General features: G+C 54.1%; 3 protein-coding genes across 4 annotated transcripts in view; 1 reads left to right on the top strand and 2 right to left on the bottom strand.

Moving 5' to 3' along the window:
- The window catches only part of ALG3 (ALG3 alpha-1,3- mannosyltransferase), a 7,897-nt gene extending 7,654 nt beyond the window's left edge, over positions 1-243 (top strand). Inside the window, 1 exon segment of the mRNA XM_075569438.1 lies at positions 191-243. Within this exon segment, the coding sequence (XP_075425553.1) occupies positions 191-243 (53 nt within the window).
- On the bottom strand, positions 102-6,316 carry LOC142466112 (mitochondrial ubiquitin ligase activator of nfkb 1-A-like). Its single transcript, XM_075570856.1, has 5 exons — positions 6,283-6,316; positions 5,570-5,693; positions 2,610-2,697; positions 749-869; positions 102-578 (listed from the first exon to the last, which is right to left on the bottom strand). Exons 1-5 carry the CDS (start codon positions 6,297-6,299, stop codon positions 254-256), a joined length of 675 nt encoding a protein of 224 aa, XP_075426971.1. The 5' UTR covers positions 6,300-6,316; the 3' UTR covers positions 102-253.
- A 6,809-nt stretch (positions 6,317-13,125) lies between these two features.
- The window catches only part of ECE2 (endothelin converting enzyme 2), a 34,830-nt gene continuing 21,566 nt past the window's right edge, over positions 13,126-26,389 (bottom strand). For both annotated transcript variants that reach the window (XM_075570855.1, XM_075570854.1), the window contains 5 exons: positions 23,119-23,229; positions 21,920-21,987; positions 19,834-20,024; positions 16,880-16,975; positions 13,126-16,039 (listed from right to left, as the gene is read on the bottom strand). In XM_075570855.1, coding sequence (XP_075426970.1) covers positions 15,863-16,039; positions 16,880-16,975; positions 19,834-20,024; positions 21,920-21,987; positions 23,119-23,229 — 643 coding nt within the window. In that variant the 3' untranslated portion in view covers positions 13,126-15,862. The remainder of the gene's footprint in view (positions 16,040-16,879; positions 16,976-19,833; positions 20,025-21,919; positions 21,988-23,118; positions 23,230-26,389) is intronic.

Raw genomic sequence — 26,389 nt, 5'->3', positions numbered from 1 at the left:
TGCAGGGACATCTCCCTCCCCCTCCTCGGGGGTCTGCATCTCCGCCTGCAGCTCAGTCCTGCGGGCTTCAATCTCAGTCCGGCGTTCCTCCCTCTCCTGCTTCTCTCGGCGCCGCCGGTAACCTCGGTACAGAGCGATGCAGAGCACTGCAGCCCCCAGCGCCCCGCAGAACAGGGCCGCACTCCTCCAGAAGTAGGCCACAGACTCCTGCTGCTGGAGGATGCCCTCGTACCCATCGAGTGACAGGAAGAACTCAGACCCGTCCTGTGGGGGCCGCAGTGTGAGCCCCCCCCTGAGTGTCCAGCACCAGCTGCCCCAGTCCTGTGAGTGTTGCCCCCACGGGAAGGATCTCCTCCGTCTCCAGGAGGCCTTTGGGTTTCTGCCCGCTCAGGTAATGCCCCAGCAGCTCTCCGAAGCCCGGCGACGGGGCATAGAACCGCTCGTGAATGGTCTCCAATGCCAGGCCGGACGCCTTCAGAGGGTCACACACGATCACTGGGTCACCAGCACCCCCCAGAGGGCACAGCTGGAAGGGCACGGAGTTCACACTCTCATGGAGCACGCGCTCACTCTCACTCCTGGGGGAAGAGGGACAGTTAACGGACATCGGTGATTCCGTTCTCCATGCGAGACCCCCGACCTCCTAATACCTTCCCGCGAGACCCTGATAGGGGGAAAAGGGACAGTCCAGTCCTCCCCCAAGATGTAGAAGCATCAATGACCCAGTGTCCCCACCCATGAATCTCACCAGTTCCGTGTCAGGCTGTTCCACAGGAGGCGGTGCTCAGTCACAACGTGTCTCTGGATCACCACATGGAGATGTGGCTGGTTCTGGCTGCGCAGAGAAGCACTGACGGCACCCACCGTACCTAGGACACAAAGAGTGTGTATGCAGGGAGGGGGGGGGCACAAAGAGTGTGTATGCAGGGAGGGGGGGGCACAAAGAGTGTGTATGCAGGGAGGGGGGGGCACAAAGAGTGTGTATGCAGGGAGGGGGGGGGCACAAAGAGTGTGTATGCAGGGAGGGGGGGGCACAAAGAGTGTGTATGCAGGGAGGGGGGGGCACAAAGAGTGTGTATGCAGGGAGGGGGGGGGCACAAAGAGTGTGTATGCAGGGAGGGGGAGGGCACAAAGAGTGTGTATGCAGGGAGGGGGGCACAAAGAGTGTGTATGCAGGGAGGGGGGCACAAAGAGTGTGTATGCTGGGAGGGGGTGGGCACAAAGAGTGTGTATGCAGGGAGGGGGGGCACAAAGAGTGTGTATGCAGGGAGGGGGGGGCACAAAGAGTGTGTATGCAGGGGGGGGGGCACAAAGAGTGTGTATGCAGGGAGGGGGGGGCACAAAGAGTGTGTAGGGAGGGGGGGGGGCACAAAGAGTGTGTATGCAGGGGGGGGCACAAAGAGTGTGTATGCAGGGAGGGGGGGGCACAAAGAGTGTGTATGCAGGGGGGGGCACAAAGAGTGTGTATGGGGGGGGGCACAAAGAGTGTGTTTGCTCACACGGTGTGGGTGGAGGTGGGATCACTGTGTGTGCGAGATGGAGGGGGGGGCACAGCGTGTGTGCGAGATGGAGGGGGGGGGGCACAGCGTGCGTGCGAGATGGGGGATCTTTTGCAATCTTTGGTGATCCCTCACCATGTGGAGCAGTTTTGCCCGAAGTAAAGAGCAACATCAGCACAGTGGGAAAATGTGTGTGTGTGTGTGTGTGTGTGTACAGTGCCCGGGGGATGTGTGTTTGGGAGACACTAGTGTACAAGTGTCATTACAAACCAGTATAACACAGGGTAACAGGGGGGGGGGGGGGGAAAGAGGGGTGTGATTGGAGCGCTAATGTGAAAAGTGTGAAGTAATGTGACCTGATTGCATTCAGGGAAACCCTTAGTGTGGGCGCGCTGACTGAGGGAGCGGGGGCCTTAGTGTGGGCGCGCTGACTGAGGGAGCGGGGCCTTAGTGTGGGCGCGCTGACTGAGGGAGCGGGGCCTTAGTGTGGGCGCGCTGACTGAGGGAGCGGGGCCTTAGTGTGGGGCGCGCTGACTGAGGGGAGCGGGGGCCTTAGTGTGGGCGCGCTGACTGAGGAGCGGGGCCTTAGTGTGGGCGCGCTGACTGAGGGAGCGGGGCCTTAGTGTGGGCGCGCTGACTGAGGGAGCGGGGCCTTAGTGTGGGGCGCGCTGACTGAGGGAGCGGGGGCCTTAGTGTGGGCGCGCTGACTGAGGGAGCGGGGCCTTTGTGTGGGCGCGCTGACTGAGGGAGCGGGGCCTTAGTGTGGGGCGCGCTGACTGAGGGAGCGGGGCCTTAGTGTGGGCGCGCTGACTGAGGGAGTGGGGGCCTTAGTGTGGGCGCGCTGACTGAGGGAGCTGGGCCTTAGTGTGGGCGCGCTGACTGAGGGAGCGGGGCCTTAGTGTGGGCGCGCTGACTGAGGGAGCGGGGCCTTAGTGTGGGCCAGGCTGCCCGGTAACAAACGGACTGAAACAAAATCAGAACATAGTAGACAAAAACAAATAAAAACCGGCGCCTTACAAATCCATAAGAGAGTGTGTGTGTGTGTGTGTGTGTGTGTGTGTGTGTGTGTGTGTGACAGGGAGGCACTCCGGGGACCCTTCATTTATTCACCTTCCAGTGCCACATATCTCAGCTCCCGACTCCCTGAAGACTCCAGCAGCCGCCGCAGGTCACCGTCCAGCTGCAGTTTCTCGGAATTCTGCAAAGGAGGTCAGGGGTCAGAGTGGGGAGCTGCTGGTGATTTCAGCAGGGGGAACCCCCACTGGGGAGAGCGAGGGAGGGGGGGGGGAGAGCGAGGGAGGGAGGGGGGGGGAGAGCGAGGGAGGGGAGGGGGGGGGGAGAGCGAGGGAGGGGGGGGGGGAGAGCGAGGGAGGGGGGGGGGAGAGCGAGGGAGGGGGGGGGGAGAGCGAGGGAGGGGGGGGGGGGGGAGAGCGAGGGAGGGGGGGGGGAGAGCGAGGGAGGGGGGGGGGGGGGAGAGCGAGGGAGGGAGGGGGGGGGGGAGAGCGAGGGAGGGGGGGGGGGGGGAGAGCGAGGGAGGGGGGGGGGGAGAGCGAGGAGGGGGGGGGGGGAGAGCGAGGGAGGGGGGGGGGAGAGCGAGGGAGGGGGGGGGGGGAGAGCGAGGGAGGGGGGGGAGGAGAGCGAGGGAGGGGGGGGAGAGCGAGGGAGGGGGGGGGGAGAGCGAGGGAGGGGGGGGGAGAGCGAGGAGGGGGGGGGAGAGCGAGGGAGGGGGGGGGGAGAGCGAGGGAGGGGGGGGGGAGAGCGAGGAGGGGGGGGGAGAGCGAGGGAGGGGGGGGGGAGAGCGAGGGAGGGGGGGGGGGAGAGCGAGGGAGGGGGGGGGGAGAGCGAGGAGGGGGGGGAGAGCGAGGGAGGGGGGGGGGAGAGCGAGGGAGGGGGGGGGGAGAGCGAGGGAGGGGGGGGGGAGAGCGAGGGAGGGGGGGGGGGGAGAGCGAGGGAGGGGGGGGGAGAGCGAGGGAGGGGGGGGGAGAGCGAGGGAGGGGGGGGAGAGCGAGGGAGGGGGGGGGGAGAGCGAGGGAGGGGGGGGGAGAGCGAGGGAGGGGGGGGGGAGAGCGAGGGAGGGGGGGGGGGAGAGCGAGGGAGGGGGGGGGGAGAGCGAGGAGGGGGGGGGAGAGCGAGGGAGGGGGGGGGAGAGCGAGGGAGGGGGGGGGAGAGCGAGGGAGGGGGGGGGAGAGCGAGGGAGGGGGGGGGGAGAGCGAGGGAGGGGGGGGGAGAGCGAGGGAGGAGGGGGGGAGAGCGAGGGAGGAGGGGGGAGAGCGAGGGAGGAGGGGGGAGAGCGAGGGAGGGGGGGGGAGAGCGAGGGAGGGGGGGGGAGAGCGAGGGGAGGGGGGGGGAGAGCGAGGGAGGGGGGGGGGAGAGCGAGGGAGGGGGGGGGAGAGCGAGGGAGGGGGGGGAGGAGAGCGAGGGAGGGGGGGGGAGAGCGAGGGAGGGGGGGGGAGAGCGAGGGAGGGGGGGGGAGAGCGAGGGAGGGGGGGGAGAGCGACGGAGGGGGGGGGAGAGCGACGGAGGGGGGGGGGAGAGCGAGGGAGGGGGGGGGGGAGAGCGAGGGAGGGGGGGGGGGGAGAGCGAGGGAGGGGGGGGGGAGAGCGAGGGAGGGGGGGGGGAGAGCGAGGGGGGGGGAGAGCGAGGGAGGGGGGGGGAGAGCGAGGGAGGGGGGGGGAGAGCGAGGGAGGGGGAGTGAGCGAGGGAGGGGGGGGGGAGAGCGAGGGAGGGGGGGGGGGAGAGCGAGGGGGGGGGGAGAGCGAGGGAGGGGGAGAGCGAGGGAGGGAGGGGAGAGCGAGGGAGGGGGGGGGAGAGCGAGGGAGGGGGAGGGGAGAGCGAGGGAGGGGGAGGGGAGAGCGAGGGAGGGGGGGGGAGAGGGAGGGGGGGGGGGAGAGGGAGGGGGGGGGGGGGAGAGGGAGGGGGGGGGGAGAGCGAGGGGAGGGGGGGGGGGAGAGCGAGGGAGGGGGGGGGGAGAGCGAGGGAGGGGGAGGGGAGAGCGAGGGAGGGGGAGGGGAGAGCGAGGGAGGGGGAGGGGAGAGCGAGGGAGGGGGGGGGGAGAGCGAGGGAGGGGGGGGGGTGGAGAGCGAGGAGGGGGGGGGGGAGAGCGAGGGAGGGGGGGGGGGGGGAGAGGCGAGGGAGGGGGGGGGGGAGAGCGAGGGAGGGGGGGGTGAGAGCGAGGGAGGGGGGGGGGGAGAGCGAGGGAGGGGGGGGGGAGAGCGAGGGAGGGGGGGGAGAGCGAGGGAGGGGGGGGGGAGAGCGAGGGGAGGGGGGGGGGAGAGCGAGGGAGGGGGGGGGAGAGCGAGGGAGGGGGGGGAGAGCGAGGGAGGGGGGGGAGAGCGAGGGAGGGGGGGGAGAGCGAGGGAGGGTGGGGGAGAGAGCGAGGGGGGGGGAGAGAGCAAAGGGGGGGAGAGAGCGAAGGGGGGGGAGAGCGAAGGGGGGGGAGAGCGAGGGAGGGGAGAGCGAGGGAGGGGGGAGAGCGAGGGAGGGGGAGAGCGAGGGAGGGGGAGAGCGAGGGAGGGGGAGAGCGAGGAGGGGGGAGAGCGAGGGAGGGAGGGGGAGAGCGAGGGAGGGGGGGGGAGAGCGAAGGGGGGGGGGAGAGCGAAGGGGGGGGAGAGCGAGGGGAGGGGGGGGGAGAGCGAGGGAGGGGGGGAGAGCGAGGGAGGGGGGGAGAGCGAGGGAGGGGGGAGAGCGAGGGAGGGTGGAGAGCGAGGGAGGGGGGGAGAGCGAAGGGGGGGAGAGCGAAGGGGGGGGGAGAGCGAAGGGGGGGGGGAGAGCGAGGGAGGGGGGGGGAGAGCGAGGGAGGGGGGGGAGAGCGAGGGAGGGGGGGAGAGCGAGGGAGGGTGGAGAGCGAGGGAGGGGGGGGGAGAGCGAAGGGGGGGGAGAGCGAAGGGGGGGAGAGCGAAGGGGGGGGGAGAGCGAAGGGGGGGGGGAGAGCGAAGGGGGGGGGCGAAGGGGGGGGGGGAGAGCGAAGGGGGGGGAGCGAAGGGGGGAGGAGAGAGCGAGGGGGGGAGAGCGAGGGGGGGGAGAGCGAAGGGGGGGAGGGAAGAGCGAGGGGGGGGAAGGAAGAGCGTCACCTGAATACGTCTCACGGCCGCTCGCTGTCTCCAGTACAGATAGTAGAAGAGACTGGACAGAGCCAGAGTGGAGCCCAGGCACAGTGTGTCCAGAGCAGAGAGGGGGAGGTCATCCATACTGACCCTGGGGGGGATGGGGAGTGAGAGACAACAAGACTAAGGGCAACAGTGTAACTTCCCCCCCCCCTCTATATACAGGGGTATCACCCCCAAACCTCCCTCTATATACAGGGGTATCACCCCAAACCTCCTCTCTATATACAGGGGTATCACGGTCACCCCCAAACCTGTCCTCTATATACAGGGGTATAACGGTCACCCCCAAACCTCCTCTCTATATACAGGGGTATCACGGTCACCCCCAAAACCTCCTCTCTATATACAGGGGTAGCACGGTCACCCCCAAACCTGCCCTCTATATACAGGGGTATCACGGTCACCCCCAAACCTGCCCTCTATATACAGGGGTATGACCCCTCGCACTCGCCCCCCTCCCCGTACTCTCCCTCCCCCAGGCTACGTGACACCCCCGCAAATTCACAACAAGTTTCAGACTTGGAGCCTTCTGGGAATTATAGTCCTGCAGAAAACTACATCTTCCGGCATCCCCCGGGCCTCACAGTACATCTCCCGGCATCCCCCGGGCCTCACACTACATCTCCCGGCATCCCCCGGGCCTAACACTACATCTCCCGGCATCCCCCGGGCCTCACAGTACATCTCCCGGCATCCCCCGGGCCTCACAGTACATCTCCCGGCATCCCCCGGGCATCACAGTACATCTCCCGGCATCCCCCGGGCCTCACACTACATCTCCCGGCATCCCCCGGGCCTCACACTACATCTCCCGGCATCCTCCTGGCCTCACACTACATTTCCCGGCATCCTCCTGGCCTCACAGTACATCTCCCGGCATCCTCCTGGCCTCACACTACATTTCCGGCATCCCCCGGGCCTCACACTACATCTCCCGGCATCCTCCTGGCCTCACACTACATTTTCCGGCATCCCCCGGGCCTCACACTACATCTCCCGGCATCCTCCTGGCCTCACTACATCTCCCGGGCCTCACAACCGGGTAATAGCTGGACACTGACACCGGGTAATAATAATAACTGGACACTAACACACGGGTAATAATAACTTTACACTAACACCAGGTAATAATAACGACACTAACACACGGGTAATAATAATAACTGGACACTAACACACGGGTAATAATAATAACTGGACACTAACACCGGGTAATAATAACTGGACACTAACACACGGGTAATAATAATAACGACACTAACACACGGGTAATAATAACTGGACACTAACACCGGGTAATAATAATAACTGGACACTAACACACGGGTAATAATAATAACTGGACACTAACACACGGGTAATAATAATAACTGGACACTAACACACGGGTAATAATAATAACTGGACACTAACACACCGGTAATAATAACTGGACACTAACACACGGGTAATAATAACTTTACACTAACACCGGGTAATAATAACTGGACACTAACAGACGGGTAATAATAATAACTGGACACTAACACACGGGTAATAATAATAACTGGACACTAACACACGGGTAATAATAATAACTGGACACTAACACACGGGTAATAATAATAACTGGACACTAACACACGGGTAATAATAATAACTGGACACTAACACACCGGTAATAATAACTGGACACTAACACACGGGTAATAATAACTTTACACTAACACCGGGTAATAATAACTGGACACTAACACACGGGTAATAATAATAACTGGACACTAACACACGGGTAATAATAACTGGACACTAACACCGGGTAATAATAATAACTGGACACTAACATACGGGTAATAATAACTGGACACTAACACACGGGTAATAATAATAACTGGACACTAACACGGGTAATAATAATAACTGGACACTAACACACGGGTAATAATAATAACTGGACACTAACACACGGGTAATAATAATAACTGGACACTAACACACGGGTAATAATAATAACTGGAAACTAACACCGGGTAATAATAATAACTGGACACTAACACACGGGTAATAATAACTGGACACTGACACCCGAGTAATAACTGGACACTGACACCCGGGTAATAACTGGACACTGACACCCAGGTGGGAGGTAAAGGACACCGCATTTATTAACCAGAATACAAACATAAACCATTATAAACAACACAACCTTGCCAACCATATCCCCCCTCACCCCCCAACTGTACCTCTGGTCTTTAATCGAGAGAGTATACATATGTAATGTCTATAAACCGGGTTAAGTCGCATCAGGAATGTCCTGAAGTCCTATTTCCCCTTACTACTTACCTGGCAACCTCCACTGAGGCCATTTGACGCATCCCTTTTTCCTGAACAGTGTGTTTAACTCATATATATATATATATATATATCCATGTTAAAAATGGTTTTTGAAGCAAAAAGTGGCACTGTGTGCTCATTTGTATGTCATTTCCCAGAATCCCTTGCTGCAGTGGAAGTGCTGTGTGCTGGGTGATAATGGTGAAATGTGGGGTTGCAGACCTGCCTAAGACATGCAGATGAGCATACAATTGTATTTACATTTATATATATATATATATATATATATATATATATATACACATACATATACACATACATATACACACACACACACCAAAGGTTCTTTGAGTGTCTACTCTTTCAATATATCATTGAAGTCTACTCCTTGTGTGCTGTATCTTCTTGCTGGACTACAATCTGGTAAATTGCATATATATATATATATATCACCAGAAAGGTCTAATTATCTGAACCAGAGAAAATATATGCAAAAATAGAGGGTGTTTATTGACCCATAACACTGGAGCCCGACGTTTCGGTTCCCCCTGAAGAAGGTCCGTTTGGGGACCGAAGCGTCCGGCTCCTGTGTGTTATGAGTCAATAAACACCCTCTATTTTTGCATATATTTTGTCTGGTGCAGATAATTAGACCTTTCTGGTCTTTTCTTTAATTGGATATTTTTTCTATCTAGCACAGACACTCTCTGTAGGATACTTAACACTGAGTGTGCAGCCATTTCCTAAATGCATATGTATATATACAGTTGTCACGGGAGACCAGATTTTGACACCTTTTTACCAGGATCATTCATTGAGCAAAACAAGGTAATGAAATAAATTGTAATTTATTCAGCATAAATTCGCTTACACACAATGATACACAAAATACAGACAAAAAGACACACGATCGTTTATGAGAAGTTGGGCGCAAAAGTCGGGACTTCGTCTCTGGCGGGCAGGCTTTTCAGGCTTGAAATCGCAGCCGGTTGCTCTGCTATTCGCGCAAGAACAACTTTGAAAAGCCCCCCCGCGCTCTTACAACAGGAACTCTGAATCTGATTGGCTCACAGATTCTTATAGTATTCTCTGTTTCATTCACAAAACTCAGCAACCAATCAACGCGTGGGAACTTTCCCAAGCAACCAATCAGAGCTGAGCCGGCTAGAAAAGCCGGGTCAGCGGGAAATTTGAAACAGCAGGAGACATGCGCAAGCCTGCCACCTCTCTCCCTGGCTATCTCAATGCCACCCGCAGGGACAGGCTCCAACAGGTCTGGCAAAGCAAGTGGCATCCCGGAGGACTGCCATTGATCTCCGGACCTGGTACTCCGCCTTTCCCCGCTGACCAAATGCTATTCACACCTCTGGGCATCCTCTGACTGCTTTGAACTCCGATGTCCAGCGGACTTACTAGCGCCTATGGGTTGGCTCGGGCAGCCTGTTTGGACATAGGTTCCGAATGTAAAAGCACATTACATTAAAGTATATTTTAATACACTTCTGAGTCTCTGGGTATGGGGGACAGAAGAGGAAAAATGTTGTACTTTTATTTTCTATCTGCCTTATTCCCCATACACTTTCCCTTGGACTCAATCTGGACTCTCAGAGTCCCCCCTCAAACTTATATACGGTTGGGGCACCCACAAACCCTACACTGGTTCTGGCACCTTGGCACTAGCTGGGGTACCCCCATTAACCTAGGGATTCCCTCAGCTACAGGGATACCTATTCATCCCTGTGCTTCATTCACCTTTCTGGGCTATGCTGAAGCAGGGTACCCTAGTGGTGAGACGCGCTTGCGTTTTCAAGGGGAGATATTGCTGGGACAATGTTCCTGCATGTATCCAAGAATCAGGCATGATTCCCGGGTACATTTATAGGGGAACCGACAACTCTGGACCCCAACCTCCTAGGCACATTCTGCCAACGGTTCCTCCCCCCCCCTTGAAACTCATACCCTAGCAATCCCTGCTTGATTGCGTGCGCGGAAAGGGAAAAAAACAAGAATTACTTTTATTTCATACAATACATTGGAAAGATACAATGTTACTGGGCCCAAGAGCTGACTCTCTGGGACCCTTATACACGGATCAGGGGTAACCAAAACAGGCTTAACCTTTATTTGAGAGCCTGGTTACCCCCTACCGTCACAACGGTATATCTTTGTGTGTGTGTTTATATATACTGTATACATACACAGTGCAGGCTCATATTTGTGTATATGATTTGAGGGCATTGCTGATACTTCTGGGGAAGCAGACAAGCAACATCAAATAAAATACATATACGATTAGTGGGGCGCAGTCTCACCGCTGCCCCCAAACGTCACCAAGGTGCCAGCACCTCTCGTAAGGTAGCGGAAACTAACTGATCACACAAACCTCATTGATCACATACTTTAATGTAATGTGTTTTGGAGCGGCTGTGACTTGTGAATAAACTCGGTGTAACGTCTTACAAACATTTCTTGTTTGATAAAGTTGTTACATTACCCATAGTGCACCATGTTCTTGGGATAACCAGCCAATCACAGTCACATGTAACGGCACACGTGTGCTCATTAACTCATTGGTTAATTGTAAGTTCTGATGTATTTGAACCCAGGGATTTGAAGACAAGTTACAATGAAATTCCATTATCAAAGTGTGAGACCCTGACAGGAGACCCCCGTCCTGCGCTGAAGCGTCAGTCAGACAGACACAGATGGATTCTGCTGAGTTTAATAGTCACGTAAAAAATAAAACATTTTAATGGACACACAAAAGGAAGAAGCCACAAGTCCCATAAAAATAACATTTATCTAGAGGAGGCACAATCTCTAATAATCTCATCTATCCCCCCCCAACCTGAGATCAGAACCTCAGGAATAGAGGTCCAGGGCTACAAGGACCAGAATGTACCGTTGCTACTCTCGCAGATTGAGGGCGGCACTGGGTTATATATAATATATATACACCAGTGACATTGTGACAATTATATAAATCTGTACACAAGTACATATATATATATATATATATATATATATTTATTTAACTTTAATTAAACTTACCCAGTGAGACTTGTCTAATGTGTGATATTTCTAATTAATGAGATCGTCTAAGGAGTGAGACTTGTCCAATGAGCAATACTTCTAATTAATGAGATCGTATAATGTGTGAGACTTCTGAGTGGGACTTGTCTAATGAGTGAGACTCCTCACTCGTCTAATGGGCGAGACTCGTCTGTTGGGTGAGACTTGCCAAATGAGTGAGACTCGTCTAATGGGCGAGACAAGTCTAATGGGTGAGACTCGTCTAATGGGTGAGACTCGTCTAATGGGTGAGACTCGTCTAATGGGTGAGACTCGTCTAATGGGTGAGACTCGTCTAATGGGTGAGACTCGTCTAATGGGTGAGACTCGTCTAATGGGTGAGAAGTCTAATGGGTGAGACTCTTCGAGTGTGTAATGAGTGGGCAAGCCTAGTGCTGTATTTCCATCATGACACACTCAGGTGCCTCATTGTAAGTAATGTGCATAAGGGTGGATTGCTGTTTCCTTCCTGTGATTTAGGTGACAAACTGACAGCCACTGTCACTTGTACAGGACACAGCACCTCAGACCGTTCCATATCCTGGGCAAATTCATTATTAATAATCAGCTGGAGGATTATGGGATTCAGCTCTGTTCATCAGTATATTTATAATGTATATTCCAATAATACAGCAGAGAGCTACATATGAACCAGGAGGCCACACTTCCTGGTGCAGAACAGGCACCTCTAAAGCAGAGGTGGCCAACTCCGGTCCTAAAGGGCTACCAACAGGTCAGGTTTATCCCTGCTTTAGCACATGTGGCTCAATCAGTGGCTCAGTCTATGAGCCACTGACTGAGCCACCTGGGCTGAAGCAGGGATATCCTGAAAACCTGACCTGTTGGTAGCCATTGAGGACCGGAGTTGGCCACTCCTGCTCTAAACCTACCTGACCGTGTTCACAATACACACACAAAGTTGCTACAAGGACTACAAGTACCACATTGCATCACATGACTACCCCAGCAGGGCTTAGCGTGTCCAGACAGAGTGGGTAAGGGGTTAAGTGTCCGAGACCTTAAGCCCTTATGGGGTTAAATGTGTTTTGATGAAAACTTAAGATCTTAAGTTACTTTCAAACTGACTTCTACTTGTGGGGGGGGAAAAAAATACATTTCCTGTGGGTGATATTTAAGATGGCTACCTCCTGAGTTTCTTGTATCCATCATAACCATGCTCACAGTGTAGTGTCACTACTTCAGTGCCTGTAGGTGAATGGAGGAGAGAAGCAGCAGATGTCACAGTGTGAGGTAAGTGGGGTTTGTGTGGAGGGGTGTGGAGGGGTGGGGAGGGTGTGTATGTGGGGGGGGGTTTAGATATCTTAGAGATCCTGACTGCACCGTTTAACTCCTTCACAGCTGGGGAGCCCGGCAGTGCACAGCAAAAAAACGGGGCCCCTTTTATTTTTTCGTAATTTCTTGCAGAACAATCACTCGATTTCCATGAGGATTGGGCGAGAAATATATAAGATGAGATGAAAAACAAAAGCGGCCCCTTTCCCCCCTGAAAACGGTGGAGAGAGATAGAGATGCACGTACATGCGTAGCAATGCAGTGCAGGCCTCGCCAGCACTGAAAGGGTTAAACGTGTAACACCGGCCACTGTCCTTGTGTCCCAGCCAAACCTCCCCATCTGTGTGTGTGTGTGTGTGTGTGTGTGTGTGTGTGTGTGTGTACCAGTGTGTGTGTACCAGTGTGTGTGTATATATATATATATTTATTTCTGTATATAGCGCCCACAGTGTACTCAGAGCTTTACAAAAGAGACCGCACAGGGAACTGTTATAATGCAATAAGTGGAACAAACAAAAGTCAGACAATAGGAAAGGAAATCCCTGCCCCGGAGAGCTTACAATCTAAATGTGTGTGTGTATATGAGTGAGTATGTATGTTTACATGAGTATGATTGTCTGTGTGTACGAGTGTGTGTGTGTGTGACGGAGTATGTATGTATGAGTGTGTGTGTGTGTGACGGAGTATGTATGAGTGAGTGTGTGAGTATATGAGTGAGTCTGTGTGTACGAGTGGGTGAGTGTGTGTGTGACTGAGTATGTATATATGAGTGTGTGTGTGTGTGTGTGTGTGACGGAGTATGTATGTATGAGTGTGTGTATGTGTGACGGAGTATGTATGTATGAGTGTATATGAGTGTGTGTGTGTGTGTGTGTGTGTGTGTGTGACGGAGTATGTATGTATGAGTGAGTGTGAGAGTATATGAGTGAGTCTGTGTGTACGAGTGGGTGAGTGTGTGTGTGACTGAGTATGTATGTATGAGTGTATATGAGTGTGTGTGTGTGTGACGGAGTATGTATGAGTGAGTGTGTGAGTATATGAGTGAGTCTGTGTGTGACTGAGTATGTGTGTGTGTGTGTGTGTGTGTGTGTGTGTGTGTGTGTGTGTGTGTGACGGAGTATGTATGAGTGAGTGTGTGAGTATATGAGTGAGTCTGTGTGTGACTGAGTATGTATGTATGAGTGAGTGTGTGAGTATATGAGTGAGTCTGTGTGTGACTGAGTATGTATGTATGAGTGAGTGTGTGAGTATATGAGTGAGTGTGTGAGTATATGAGTGAGTGTGTGAGTATATGAGTGAGTGTGTGAGTATATGAGTGAGTCTGTGTGTGACGGAGTATGTATGTGTGAGTGAGTGTGTGAGTATATGAGTGAGTCTGTGTGTGACGGAGTATGTATGTATGAGTGAGTGTGTGAGTATATGGGCTGCTCTGCTGCCCGGTGTAGAAATGAAGGGATGCTTGTTTTGTGTTGCAGGGCGGGGGAAGCTGCATGTTCTCCGGGGCTCGGGCTGCTCCCTCCCTGTGTATTGTGGGGTCTTATGCTTTGGTGTTTGAGTTCTGCCCATCCCGGAATCCTGGGGCCTGCGACAATCCTAACATCCACCGCAAGGGGGCGCCTCCGGCTAGCACATCTAGGGACTTCACAAAGCGATGGATGTCCAGGTGTGACATGGCAGGGCCCCTGGGCTAACATGGCAGGGCCCCTGGGGGTAACATGGCAGGGCCCCGGGGGGTAACATGACAGGGCCCCTGTGCTAACATGGCAGGGCCCCGGTGGATAACATGGCAGGGCCCTGGGGGTAACATGGCAGGGCCCCTGGGGGTAACATGGCAGGGCCCCGGGGGGTAACATGACAGGGCCCCTGTGCTAACATGGCAGGGCCCCGGTGGATAACATGGCAGGGCCCTGGGGGTAACATGGCAGGGCCCCGGGGGGTAACATGGCAGGGCCCCGGGGGGTAACATGGCAGGGCCCTGGGGGTAACATGGCAGGGCCCCGGGGGGTAACATGGCAGGGCCCCGGGGGGTAACATGGCAGGGCCCCGGGGGGTAACATGGCAGGGCCCCGGGGGGTAACATGGCAGGGCCCCGGGGGGTAACATGTTCTATTCTCAGAAGGTTGACGTCCGCGTGATATGTGGTAAAAACATATAGTGTGACACACACATCTCACAGAGGTCCCCCCGCCCCCTCCCAGGGCAGCAGACGGTCAGGCGTGGGGTGACGCAGGACTGACACTGCACAATGTGTATCTGCAGCCCAGCACACACATTATCCTGTACTAATCGCAATTTGCACACACACGCTCACTGTGCACTCACGCAGCCATTATGGACGTACATCTTGAACACTCACCGACACACTCAGATGTCAGACATGCACACACACATATGCTCACACACACACACATAATGGGCTCACACACACGGCATGGTCACTCACACATTACATGCTCACACACAGTCGCTCACACACATTGCACGCTCACACACAGTCGCTCACACACATTGCACGCTCACACACAGTCGCTCACACACATTGCACGCTCACACACAGTCGCTCACACACATTGCACACTCACACACAGTCGCTCACACACATTGCACGCTCACACACAGTCGCTCACACACATTGCACGCTCACACACAGTCGCTCACACACATTGCACACTCACACACAGTCGCTCACACACATTGCACGATCACACACAGTCGCTCACACACATTACACACTCACACACAGTCGCTCACACACATTGCACACTCACACACAGTCGCTCACACACATTGCACACTCACACACAGTCGCTCACACACATTGCACGATCACACACAGTCGCTCACACACATTACACACTCACACACAGTCGCTCACACACATTGCACGCTCACACACAGTCGCTCACACACATTGCACGCTCACACACAGTCGCTCACACACATTGCACACTCACACACAGTCGCTCACACACATTGCACGATCACACACAGTCGCTCACACACATTACACACTCACACACAGTCGCTCACACACATTGCACGCTCACACACAGTCGCTCACACACATTGCACGCTCACACACAGTCGCTCACACACATTGCACGCTCACACACAGTCGCTCACACACATTGCACGCTCATACACAGTCGCTCACACACATTGCACGCTCACACACAGTCGCTCACACACATTGCACGCTCACACACAGTCGCTCACACACATTGCACGATCACACACAGTCGCTCACACACATTGCACACTCACACACAGTCGCTCACACACATTGCACACTCACACACAGTCGCTCACACACATTGCACGATCACACACAGTCGCTCACACACATTACACACTCACACACAGTCGCTCACACACATTGCACGCTCACACACAGTCGCTCACACACATTGCACGCTCACACACAGTCGCTCACACACATTGCACGATCACACACAGTCGCTCACACACATTGCACGCTCTCACACAGTCGCTCACACACACACACACACATTTTACATGCACACACACATTGCACGCTCATACACACATTACAGGCCCCCCACACACACACACACGCCTTTACCACACATCACAGTGTTTCCCGGGGTTCATCGGGGTGCCCTTGGGGCAGTTGAAATGTTCGGCGAAATCCTTGGAGTTTGACAGCGTCCCAATGACCCTAAATTTGGCCGGGCTGTGGGGGTCTGTGACCAGCCCCTCGTGTGAGCTCTCGGAGGTCCGAACCGAGCACCAGACCTGCAGGGGAGAGTGAGGCGAGGGTCTGAGGTTTGTCAGTCTAGGCGCGGTGGGTCTGGTGACGCAGCGAGTCTGGTGGCGTGGTGAGTCTGGGGAAGGTGGGGCGGTGAGTCTGGGGGCGGTGGGACTGGTGGCACGGTGAGTCTGGGGAAGGTGGGACTGGTAGGGCGGTGAGTCTGGTAGTGTGGTGAGTTTGTGGGGCGGTGGGACTGGTGGCACGGTGAGTCTGGTGGCGCGGTGAGTCTGAGGGCGCGGTGAGTCTGGTGGCGCGGTGAGTCTGGTGGCGCGGTGAGTCTGGTGGTACGGTAAGTCTGGGGTGGGGGCAGTGAGCCTGGTGGTGCGGTGAGTCTGGTGGGGCGGTGAGTCTGGTGGGGCGGTGAGTCTGGTGGGGCGGTGAGTCTGGTGGTACGGTGAGTCTGGGGTGGGGGCAGTGAGCCTGGTGGTGCGGTGAGTCTGGTGGGGCGGTGAGTCTGGTGGGGCGGTGAGTCTGGTGGTACGGTGAGTCTGGGGTGGGGGCAGTGAGCCTGGTGGTGCGGTGAGTCTGGAGGTGCGGTGAGTCTGGTGGTGCGGTGAGTCTGGTGGTGCGGTGAGTCTGGTGGTGCGGTGAGTCTTGTGGTGCGGTGAGTCTTGTGGTACGGTGAGTCTGGGGGCGGTGAGTCTGGGGGCGTGGTGAGTCTGGTGGTGCGGTGAGTCTCAGGCCGCGGTGAGTCTGGGAGCAGTATTTCTGGTGGTACGGTGAGTCTGGGGGCAGTAAGTCTGGTGGTACAGTGAATCTGGTGGCGCGGTGGGACTGGGGTTGGTGGGACTGATGGCGCAGTGAGTGAAGGGCCGTTGAGTCACCTGCGCAAATCCTACAAAGAACAGCTGGTGGTTGTTGAGTCCTACGCCAGGAAGCCGTTTCTCCTCCCCGTGCTTCTGCAGCCACGACTTATAGGCCTGAAACCAGAGGAAAAGCCTTGAACCGAGAGCAGAACCTGGGAGTGGGGGGCAAAACCTGAAGACAGAGCTTTGGGAGGGGGGAGGGGCATGATTTCCCCAGGGGACCGGCACACTGGCGCTCACATGGCACACTGGCACAGCCCCGGAGAGAAGAGACAGGCACAGCCCCGGAGAGAAGAGACAGGCACAGCCCCGGAGAGAAGAGACAGGCACAGCCCCAGAGAGAGGAGACTGGCACAGCCTCGGAGAGAAGAGACAGGCACAGCCGTGGAGAGAAGAGACAGGCACAGCCCCAGAGAGAAGAGACTGGCACAGCCCCGGAGAGCAGAGACTGGCACAGCCCCGGAGAGCAGAGACTGACACAGCCCCGGAGAGAAGAGACAGGCACAGCCCCAGAGAGAAGAGACAGGCACAGCCCCGGAGAGAAGAGACACATGGAGCCATTGTAATGCATGACACTGGGGAATGAAGTCCCCCCTAGCTGGAGGTGGGCACAAATTACCGGACACTTTCTGACTTGTGTGTATATCTAGCCCAGCTCTCAGAGGAAATACAAAGAGAGAATTAGAGAAGCACCATGGAATGTCCATGAAGCTGCTAAAGATCTCCTGAGAGAGGTTTTATCTTCACGCCCCACCCTGTGCCTCACACGCCTCTTGAATTGCTAATCTAATCCATTTAGCAATAGGTGTTTTTGTGGCCAAATATTCTTTCTTTAGTCCAGAAAACAAAAGAGTTCTTGACTTTCTTATCTCCTTTGTTATGGAAATGTATCTTTTTACTGCCCTTTCAATGCTGTTTCTCAATTGCAGTCCTCAAGGACCCCAAACAGGGCAGGTTTTAAGGATAGCCCTGCTTCAGCACAGGTGGTTAGGTCAAAAAGATGGAGCCACCTGTGCCAATGTGAGGACATTCTTAAAACCTGGACTGGTAGGAGGTACTTGAGGACTGGAGCTGGGAAACGCTGGCTTACAACAGGCGGGCTCAACTCCAGTCCTCACAGCCCTCCAACAGGTCAGGTTTTCAGGATATATCAGCTTCAGCACAGGTGGCTCAAATCAGTGGCTCAGTCGAAGACTGCACCACCTGTGCTGAAGCAGCCATATCCTGAAAACTTGACCTTTTGGGGGGGGTCTTGAGGACTGGAGCTCAGAACCCCAGTGTTAAGCCTAACGCCCCATACGGAGGGCTTTAACCCTTGATATGAGTCTCAAGTTTCTAAAAATGAAAAGGCTCCTATTATGTCGATTTCCCACACTCTTGCGCTCATTTTCTGCTACATCTTGTATGACACACAGTAATTGATATTAGATTATTAATATCTACTCTCCACGCCCACTTTGTTTACTCTCCGATCCTTCGCAAGTCTGCGTGGGGATGACGCCATGACTGACGTATTTGGAATGCCCAACACATTGGGTCTAATCCCAACCAATAAAACTACAAAGGAACTAATATGATCAAAAACATCTAACATCTAACATCAAGCATGGCCGTATCAATAACCGAGAGAAGAAGTTAAGTTGTGAGTAATTGATACTATGAGATTACAACGCGGCTCTATAATTATAGGGACAACAACCATATCACCAACAATACAGATCCTCAACTCCCACATCGACACGAAGGTGAGCATCTCCCCTTTTTTACCACCTACCCATGGGGTATGGTCACAATGTTTGTACATCAGTCTTTGTGTGTCTATAGGGATCGCAATGAGTCACAGTTTTTAAGAAATGTACCTCCTGCCGTGTCTATATCTTGGAGAGAATCAGGCCCATCCATTATCGGCATAAAATACATGTTATCTCGCCGGTGTTTGAATGGAGGCTAGATGTCTTTGATCCAGTAATATATAATTGTTTTTAATGCTGCCAAAAATGCTATTTCGACTAGATTGGGGACTTTAGAGCACATCCCCTCCGTAGTATTGTGAACCCTCAGGATAGCTGTGGATTTGCAGAAAAATCCATGTCACTTATTTTTCTTCTCATATCTGGGATTTGAGACCAGAATGGCTCGATCTTTGGCATTCCCACAAGTCATGTAACGCCTGCTCTTTGATAGTCATATTTTAAGCATTACTTAAGCTGAGGCCCTATTAAAATGTAATAGATGGTGTAATATAAGTATAATGTAATAGTTTATAGCACATCTCTTGGAACTGTGGGGACGGAGAAGCCCTTGATCTATGTTGAAATTTCGTGGGGCAGGATATTTCCATTGACTTTGAATCAAACCTTGAATCACTTTGTGGACCAGAAACTTCCTGAAATTCTCTCTCGCGCCAAAGAAAACCTAATCCAAAGAGCTCAATTCTTCCTTCGCTTCCCCTATTCCTGAAGTGAACAACGTCTCACTGATAAGCCAATTGATAGAATCAATGTTAACGTTTGATTGCCCTTCCTTATTGCTCCATTTCGTCTGACCCAGTCTGCAAAGGAGAACCACATATAAAAACCAACAGAGTCCTCTGCCGACCAATCCGGATCAAAGTCCCACGCTGGGTAAAGGATGGAATTGGAGCAGGAACTTGCGGCAGTGATCGCCTGGAGAGAGCAAGCGCCCACTTCCCATGGTGAGGGCGCCGAGTTTATGCGGCAGCAGATGTGATGTCGGTAAGCGTACTAGAAGTTGGGGCAAAAGGACAAACCCTACCCTGGCCCCTGGCTGGAACCCCATAAGGCCGTGTTTTCCAGACCTCTCCTCGGGACCGACGGCCACACCAGGTTTCTGAGACAACCTGTCACCTGCATGCAAGTGCATGGGTTATTCCAGAAACCTGGTGCGCCACGAGCTGAGGTTTGCCAAACCACTGCCATATGGTCTCAAGTCTGGCACACAGTGGCACTCACGTGGTACGCTGCCTTCAGGCCCCCGTTGTCAGCGATGTTCTCCCCTAGGGTTTGTCGCCCCTTGACGTTCTCTCCGTTCACGGTGTAGGAGTTGTACTGACCCACCATGCACTCTGTGCGGTTCTTGAACGCCTCCAGGGATGAGTTCTGCCACCAAGGCCGCAGGTTCCCATCTTCGTCATACTCCCGACCTGCGGGGAGGGGAATAGGGGGAGAGATTGGAGCTGCTGAAATCCCCGGTGTTCTCCTGACGAGAGACATGTGGCTGTCAGTCAGCCTCCCACTGTCACTCAGCCTCCCGCTGTCACTCAGCCTCCCGCTGTCACTCAGCCTCCCGCTGTCACTCAGCCTCCGCTGTCACTCAGCCTCCCACTGCCACTGAGCCTCCCACTGTCACTCAGCCTCCCACTGTCACTCAGCCTCCCACTGTCACTCAGCATCCCACTGTCACTCAGCATCCCACTGTCCCTCAGCGTCCCACTGTCCCTCAGCCTCCCACTGTCCCTCAGCCTCCCACTGTCCCTCAGCCTCCCACTGTCAGTCAGCCTCCCACTGTCAGTCAGCCTCCCACTGTCCCTCAGCCTCCCACTGTCTCTCATCCTCCCACTGTCACTCAGTTTCCCACTGTCCCTCAGCCTCCCACTGTCCCTCAGCCTCCCACTGTCCCTCATCCTCCCACTGTCACTCAGTTTCCCACTGTCATTCAGCCTCCCACTGTCACTCATTTTCCCACTGTCCCTCAGCCTCCCACTGTCGCTCAGCCTCCCACTGTCGCTCAGCCTCCCACTGTCCCTCAGCCTCCCACTGTCCCTCAGCCTCCCACTGTCACTCAGCCTCCCACTGTCACTCATGAGATTTAGTGCGGCTCCTGGTACTCATACATTAGATTGTAAGCTTTTTGTGGAAGTGATTCTGTCTGCAGAGTTATATAAACACTACTTCAGATAATAGCACAGCACACTCAGCTTTACGCACACTGCACACTCAGCTTTACGCACACTGCACACTCAGCTTCACGCACACTGCACTCAGCTTCACGCACACTCAGCTTTACGCACACTGCACTCAGCTTCACGCACACTGCATACAGCTTCACGCACACTACACACTCAGCTTCACACACACTACACACTCAGCTTCACACACACTCAGCTTCATGCATTCTGCACGCTCAGTTTCATGCACACTGCACACAGCTTCACGCACACTGCACACTCAGCATCACGCACACTACACGTTCAGCTTCACGTACACTGCACGCACAGTTTCATGCATACTGCACACTCAGCTTCACGCAAACATCACACAGCTTCACGCACACTGGACTGCACACTCAGATTCATGCACACAGCACATTAAGCTTCACACACACTGAGCTGCACACTCAGCTCCCTGCACACTGCACTGTACTGAGCTCTCCGCACACTGCCCTACACACTGCACTGCACTGAGCTCCCCGCACACTGCCCTACACTCAGCTCCCTGCACACTGCACTGTACTGAGCTCCCCGCACACTGCCCTACACTCAGCTCCCCGCACACTGCACTGTACTGAGCTCCCCGCACACTGCCCTACACTCAGCTCCCCGCACACTGCACTGTACTGAGCTCCCCGCACACTGCCCTACACACTGCACTGTACTGAGCTCCCCGCACACTGCCCTACACTCAGCTCCCTGCACACTGCACTGCACTGATCTCCCCACACACTGCACTACACACTCAGCTTCATGCACTGTGCTGCATACTCAGCACCCTGCACTGAACACAACTCCCTGCACACTGCACTGCACACTCAGATACCTGCACCCTACACTACACATTTAGCTCCCTGCACACTGCACACTCACTCTGCTATCCATCACTCACATGCATCTCACTCACTTGAACAGCCTCAAATTTCCCCTAATAACCTCTGTATTTCACACATTATTGTCACTCATCGTCACCTCTGTGACCAGGTCCTTCCCCACCTGAGCTGCAGTATGCGCTGCGCTTTACAGTACCACAGTCTCTGCTCTGAATGAGTCCCTCCACCTCTTTGGCACTCAGTATGTCTGTCTCAGTCACTCGATTTGCCACCTACCCTGATCATCAAAGGCGTGGGTGAGTTCATGCCCCATGACTACTCCAATACCTCCAAAGTTCAGAGCCCTGTAGAAGGAAGAAGGCAAGGATGGGTGGGAGAGAGAGGGCACCGAGAGGAGGGGGGTGGGGGAAGATGTAAGGAGAGGTTCGGGGAGGTGAGAAATGCGGGGTTGGAAGGAAAGTAAGGGGAGGGCAGAGGGAGGAGAACTGGATCAGTCATAAAAAGGGTGGTATGTGGCAGATTTAGGGCAGAAAGGAGGGTGGAGGGGTGTGTGGGAGGGAGCACAAGGTATAGCGCTGAGTACTTTGGGTGTGTGGAGGAGGGAGCGCTCTGAGTACTTTGGGTGTGTGGGAGGGAGCACAGGGTATAGGACTGAGTACTTTGGGTGTGGGGGAGGAGGGTGTGCCCTGAGTACTTTGGTTGTAAGGGAAGAGGGTGCGCTCTGAGTACTTTGGGTGTGTGGAGGAGGGGGCGCTCTGAGTACTTTGGGTGTAGGTGAGGGGGAGGTGCTCTTAGTACTTTGGGTGTAGGGGAGGAGGGGGCGCTCTGAGTACTTTGGGTGTGTGGGGGAGGGGGCGCTCTGAGTACTTTGGGTGTGTGGGGGAAGGGATGCTTTGAGTACTTTGGGTGTGTGAGGGAGGGGGCATTCTGAGTACTTTGGGTGTGTGGGGGGGGGCGCTCTGAGTACTTTGGGTGTGTGGGGGAGGGGGCGCTCTGAGTACTTTGGGTGTGTGGGGGAGGGGGCGCTCTGAGTACTTTGGGTGTGTGGGGGAGGGGGCGCTCTGAGTACTTTGGGTGTGTGGGGGAGGGGGCGCTCTGAGTACTTTGGGTGTGTGGGGGGGGGCGCTCTGAGTACTTTGGGTGTGTGGGGGACGGGGCGCTCTGAGTACTTTGGGTGTGTGGGGGAGGGGGCGCTCTGAGTACTTTGGGTGTGTGGGGGACGGGGCGCTCTGAGTACTTTGGGTGTGTGGGGGAGGGGGCGCTCTGAGTACTTTGGGTGTGTGGGGGAGGGGGCGCTCTGAGTACTTTGGGTGTGTGGGGGAGGGGGCGCTCTGAGTACTTTGGGTGTGTGGGGGAGGGGGCGCTCTGAGTACTTTGGGTGTGTGGGGGAGGGGGCGCTCTGAGTACTTTGGGTGTGTGGGGGAGGGGGCGCTCTGAGTACTTTGGGTGTGTGGGGGAGGGGGCGCTCTGAGTACTTTGGGTGTCTGGGGGCGTAGAATGGGGCCTGCAGGATTCCTGCGGGGAAGACGATCTCGTTCTTGTTTGGCAGGTAATAGGCGTTGACAGTCTGAGGGGTCATACTCCACCTACAGAGAGAGAGAGAGAGAGAGAGCGCTCAGGGGAGCACATGTGGTTATATGTACGCATGTGTACATGTATGTGTACATGTATGTGTGAGTATTTATTTATAAAATGTGTTACCGGGAAGTAATACACTGAGAGTTACCGCTCGTTTTCAATTATGTCCGGGGCACAGAGTTATGATGACAAATAATACACGGTTACAATACATAGTTACATAAGTGAGCAGGGTATACATTATATACAAGACATTGCATGCGGTTAGAGATAATATATATTATGGGCGTATGTAACAGTTACAGACCAGGTTAAAATGTGAGACAGCCTTAGATTTGAAAGAACTTAAGCTGGTGGTGGATGTGAGAGTCTCTGGTAGGTTGTTCCAGTTTTGGGGTGCACGGTAAGAGGAGGAGGTGCGGCTGGATACTTTGCTGAGCCTTGGGACCATGAACTGTCTTTTGGAGTCTGATCTCAGGTGATAGGTGCTGCGTGTGGTAGGGGTGAGGAGCTTGTTCAGGTAGCTGTGTAGCTTGCCCAGAAAGTATTTGAAGGAAAGACAGGAAAGATGAACTTTGCGCCTAGACTTTATATGCTCCTTGGCAAACTGGCTGAGCATGAACTTGTTTTCATCCGTGTGCGCTTACCTCCAGCTTCCTGTTGTCTTGTTTCGCTTCGTGTATTTTGACCTCAACTTGCACCCGGACTCCTGACTTCTCTGACCGCTGGACCACGGCTACAGACTATTCTACTCTCTCTACCCCTGGTCCCCGGCACCGCAGCAATGGCCATCCGATCTCTCCACTCCTCCTTGACCATGGCAAGTACCTCAACCAATCTGACCTCTCCTACCCTGACCCGGCCACACGACTGCCACTCTGCACTCTGGACGTGGCTGCTCGGTGGCTATCAGTATCCCCACCTCAGCCTCGCGGTCCCGCCGTGTTTGTAGCGGGCGCTCCGTGACAGCTGCTTAGTTTTAATTTGACGAGCGGTTGTGTAATCTCCTCTTCAGAAACTGGGACAAATTGAAAACTGTGGGCAGTGTTGGGAGGGGGTGGGGCTATAGGGGTACTCCCAGGATGAGATTCATGTTTGGGGTTTGTGCTGCGTTTCGCTAATAAGTTAGTAGCACACCCCACAAAGTAATCATTGAATGCATTTGCAATGTCAGTGGGGTTTGTCAGAGTAATATCCCCCTTAGTGATATTACTTGGTTGTTGATGGTTAGGAGCCTGGAATATATTGTTGATAACCTTCCAGAAGTTAGCTGGGTTTGATATATTCTGGTGAAGATTGTCAGAGTAATATTGTGCTTTTGTGTGCCTTGTTTGCCTTGTGCACATGTTCCGCAGGCATCTGTAGTTATAATGATCCTTGGTAGTGCCAGTTACTTTGTAGCTTTTCCACAAGGCATCCCTGAAATGGTACAGTGCTATAAGGTCAGGTGTAACCCATGGAAGGTAGGCCCCCCGCACCCTTATTCTGCGTAGTGGAGCATGGGTATCGCAGAGTTTTAAGAACTCGGATTGGAAATAGTCGAGAGCAGAATCAGGGTCGGGAATTAAGTCGATTCTGTGCCATGGGCAGTTGGTAAGGTCATCCAGAAACTGTTGTGGGTTAAAGTTTCTAAATGTTCTAGTGAGGAGAACTTTAGGGCTTGATTGGGGTGATTTAATTTTCCTTACACAGTACACTATTGCATGGTCACTGAAAATGTCAGGTGGGATGCCAGATGATTTGATTCTGCTGGGATTTGAGTAGAGAATCCAGTCTAGCAAGGAATGGTTATGCGATTTCAGGTTTGTCCGTGTGGTTTGGGAAATTATTTGCATTAGGTTAAGTGACTTGAGTTATATCTCAATTTTGTTGTTTTTATGGTCGAGCCAATTGTAGTTGAAATCCCCAAGAACTAGCAGCTCACTCTTTCATTCAGAGAGGAAATGGAGCCAAGAAATTGGGTGATATCAGTCAGGGACTGTAGAGGGGCTTTAGGGGGGCGGTAGATGCCAGCAATCAGGATGGGCTTAGAAAAGGGGAGGCATATTTTGCCAACTAGAATTTCAAAAGAGGGCGGTCTTGGGGGGCAATGTAACAGTGTAAATTGTAAGGTGTCTTCAATATAAAATAACACCCCTCCTCCTCTCTTTGACCTATCCCTCCTAGAAATTGAGTATCCCTGAATAGCGATTTTGCATCAGGAGTTTTAGGGGATAACCATGTTTCTGTGAGAATGATGGCTTTGGGTTTATGCATAAGGCACCATGCCCTTAGTTCATCCAGTTTGGGGAGCAGGCTCCGGATATTTATATGGGTGACAGATAGACCTTTTTGGAATTTGAAGGGGGTATTCTCAGATGTATGAGACAGAGTTGAAAAGGGAGGGCCTGGGTTAAGTTCAATATCCCCTGCTAAAGAGAGTAATAGTATGAGTAGAAATGTGAGTAGTTGTTTGCAAGTTGTAAACTTGTGGTGTTTGCCATTAGAGTGTGCGGTGGTTGGTGCGCTGGTTTTCAGAGTTCTCCATCAACCTTCTGTAGATAGTGCCAGGCTTTTGAGTAATCCAGGGTGTATAATGATATTGGGTGTGGGCCAGGAGGGAGGCGTTTGTAATGGATAGAGAGAGTAACAGTTCCATGAGGCCACAAGACAGAACAAAGTTGAGATACATAGCAAGTTCATTATCACAGAGGTAGGTAATGTTGCATGAAGTTGTTGTGAGCCAAGTGAGTGTGTGCAGACTAAACAGCAGAGGTGTGCCTTTTCCTTGCCAAAATGTTTTGCTGCATTGCAATGCTAGGGCCTATTCAGGGTTTGCAGAGGGAGTTGGTTAAGGGGTGAGGGGGGGGGGGGGCAGTTGTGTGCAGTCTGCTGAGAGAGGCTGCAGTAAATAAGGTGTACAGGGGGGGTGGGTGGTTAAAGTACAGGCTGACAAGCATGGGAGCATAGTGTGGACAGATAAGCTCACCGTTTGTTGTCTTGTGTAGAAGATGCAGTCCCCAGTCACCTCTAGTCTAACTATATATTCTCACTTAAAGATGATCACTTTAAGATTCATCAGTTTAGATGCCAATGCTACCCTGCAAATGCTGCCCCTTATAATGGTATTATATGTATACCTCTAAACAGTCACATGACCCGCGCCCCCAATAAATCTGCCTGTTACAA

The sequence above is a fragment of the Ascaphus truei genome, chromosome 14, assembly GCF_040206685.1.
Source record: "Ascaphus truei isolate aAscTru1 chromosome 14, aAscTru1.hap1, whole genome shotgun sequence".
Taxonomy (NCBI): Eukaryota; Metazoa; Chordata; class Amphibia; order Anura; family Ascaphidae; genus Ascaphus; species Ascaphus truei.
Note: the sequence above shows the minus strand (reverse complement) of the source record. Positions and strands in the feature narration are given on the sequence as shown.